At 38.7% G+C, this 2,208-nt stretch overlaps 1 protein-coding gene across 1 annotated transcript; it reads left to right on the top strand.

The window, feature by feature from the left end:
• Nucleotides 1-943: 943 nt before the first annotated feature.
• LOC117789428 (plasminogen receptor (KT)) lies at nt 944-1,836 on the top strand. The gene is made up of 3 exons (XM_034628459.1): nt 944-1,092; nt 1,166-1,406; nt 1,459-1,836. The coding sequence occupies exons 1-3, from the start codon at nt 1,003-1,005 to the stop codon at nt 1,590-1,592; spliced, it is 465 nt and encodes a 154-aa protein (XP_034484350.1). The 5' UTR covers nt 944-1,002; the 3' UTR covers nt 1,593-1,836.
• Nucleotides 1,837-2,208: the final 372 nt, after the last annotated feature.

Genomic DNA, 2,208 nt, shown 5'->3' on the forward strand with positions numbered 1-2,208 from the left:
CGTTCTTAAGAAAACTTTATTTTTGTCTAAGTTATTAATTATGTTCCGCAAGATCAGCTGTTTCGCTCGCTGTGCGAGGTGGACTTTTTGAAAATGTATGTCTTAAATATTGTTTTCGGGCCCGTGCCCATCTCTACTATTTAATGTGCCAACCGTACGTACAAGCTCGATATTTACAACCCTCGAGCACTCTTAGTATAGCACACATCCATACATACATACGTGTATGCATGTGCAATTACATATACAGTGAAATTTACACACATACAATGTATGTGAATATTGTACATACATAGCTGTGAACATAATATATGCATACATATGCTTATATTTATATTTGGGTTAGTGTTCACATTCATAAGTATCTGTTTAAACATTTGGAAATTCGTACCTGTCTATTTGTATATTTATGCGTGTCGTCACTTTTTTTATTATAGACAAATACTCTTTTTTATACATAAAGTTGAATCACAATGCCCCCATTCATGAGGCGCTTACAGTAAATCTGTTAACAATAATTCAATTCAATTTACAAAACCAGAACAACTGCAGCGTACGTATGTATGTGTCAGGACACCACAGCAAAAATGAACTATTTTTTCTTCATACAGAAACATTGCAAAACTGTTAAACAAAAACTGGTTTAAAATAATCGAGCTCGACAAGTATTTGTTTGCACTTAAATATTTGCTTATATATATATTTATGTACATAATAACTACGACTTTGAATTGAAACGTAAAGGAGCTTGTCCTCGCAACACAAGCAAACAACTAATACAATCTTAAACAGAAACATGGGACAAACCTTATTCAAGGTACTGTCCAACACTTGCGTTCTGCCGTCCTCCCAGATAAAAAAAAATAAAAAAATTTGCTCTGGTTCGGCGTCTGCGCAATGGCACTCGCCAGTAACGGGTCGATTAAAAATGTAACTGTAACGGGGAAACAGCGGCAACTGAATAGTGGAGAACCTGAGTTTGTCAATCAACAAAAACGAAAAATGGGCGCCACGACCTCTTGCAAGAAATCCGATAGTTTGGGATATCCTAAGCCTGATGATACGGCATACCGTAAGTGCCAGGAATTAAAGGCAAGTGTTGCAAAGTACTTTTTGCATAATCGTTAGTGTACAGAATCTTTAATAATAATAAATACTTAACTAGATGGAACGCTGGATACAGATGCACTACCAAATTAAACAACGGGAACAAGCGCTGGCGATTGCCCATCAACGGGAGCTATTCTACTGGCTAAGCGGCTTTTATTTAAGTGCTTTATACGGCTGCGCTAGTTATTACCAGCGGGTTAAGCGAGCCTCAGCGTTGGCGCCTCTGCTGCCTCTCACCTTTGTTATGGGATACTACACAGACTGGGCATATGGCAGTAAACTGCATCGTATTCAAGGTAACATGAAAGCAGTAAAAGCATTATCAGTCTTATAATTATTGTCATCAAGCCGAAGCAAATATGATTATGGACCATGAACAGGAGCTACTACATTGGCCAGGGGGACTGCCCACCGTCGCTAGCATTGACGAGGCTCGAGTTGAAATTGAAATGGAGAAGAAGATGCACCCTCACCACATGTAATTTCCAGATGAAATATTTGAAATCACTTTTTAGTGCTGCGAATGTGCAATGAACAACACTTACATATATTATTCCATCGATTCATACGCATATTAGTACATGTGTTCATTGTACATACATACATCAATTTTTACATTGGGCACGTTCATCAGGACTTGTATTTGTGTATCTTTCTGTATCTTCATACATTTTTATGGCAACGCAGTTGAAAAATAAATATTGGCGTAACTCTCAGTTTCTTAAATGTTGGCCTAGAATGCAACCTGCATGACATTAAGCAGTACTAGCCTTCAGTAGGAACTGATCAATCCGACACCTTTTATACCAAGCGAGGTTTCGACAAAGTGACAAAGTCGAAAAAATGGGTCCTACGTGGGAATTTTTTGAGGTGTGGGAACAAATGGAAATCAGAGGGTGCCAGATCTGGTGAATATGGTGGATGTGCCAACAATTCATAACGTAAGTCACGCAATTTCCCATCGACAGAGCACCTTTGTGGGCCGGAGGTTTGTCCTGATGTTAGAGGATTTTCTTCTTCGCTAAGCCAGGTCTTTTTTCACGAATCATCGCATACAGTTGGTCCAAAAGACTGCAGTAGTATTCCCCTGTTATTGTC

Source organism: Drosophila innubila, chromosome X, assembly GCF_004354385.1.
Source record: "Drosophila innubila isolate TH190305 chromosome X, UK_Dinn_1.0, whole genome shotgun sequence".
NCBI classification, from domain to species: Eukaryota; Metazoa; Arthropoda; class Insecta; order Diptera; family Drosophilidae; genus Drosophila; species Drosophila innubila.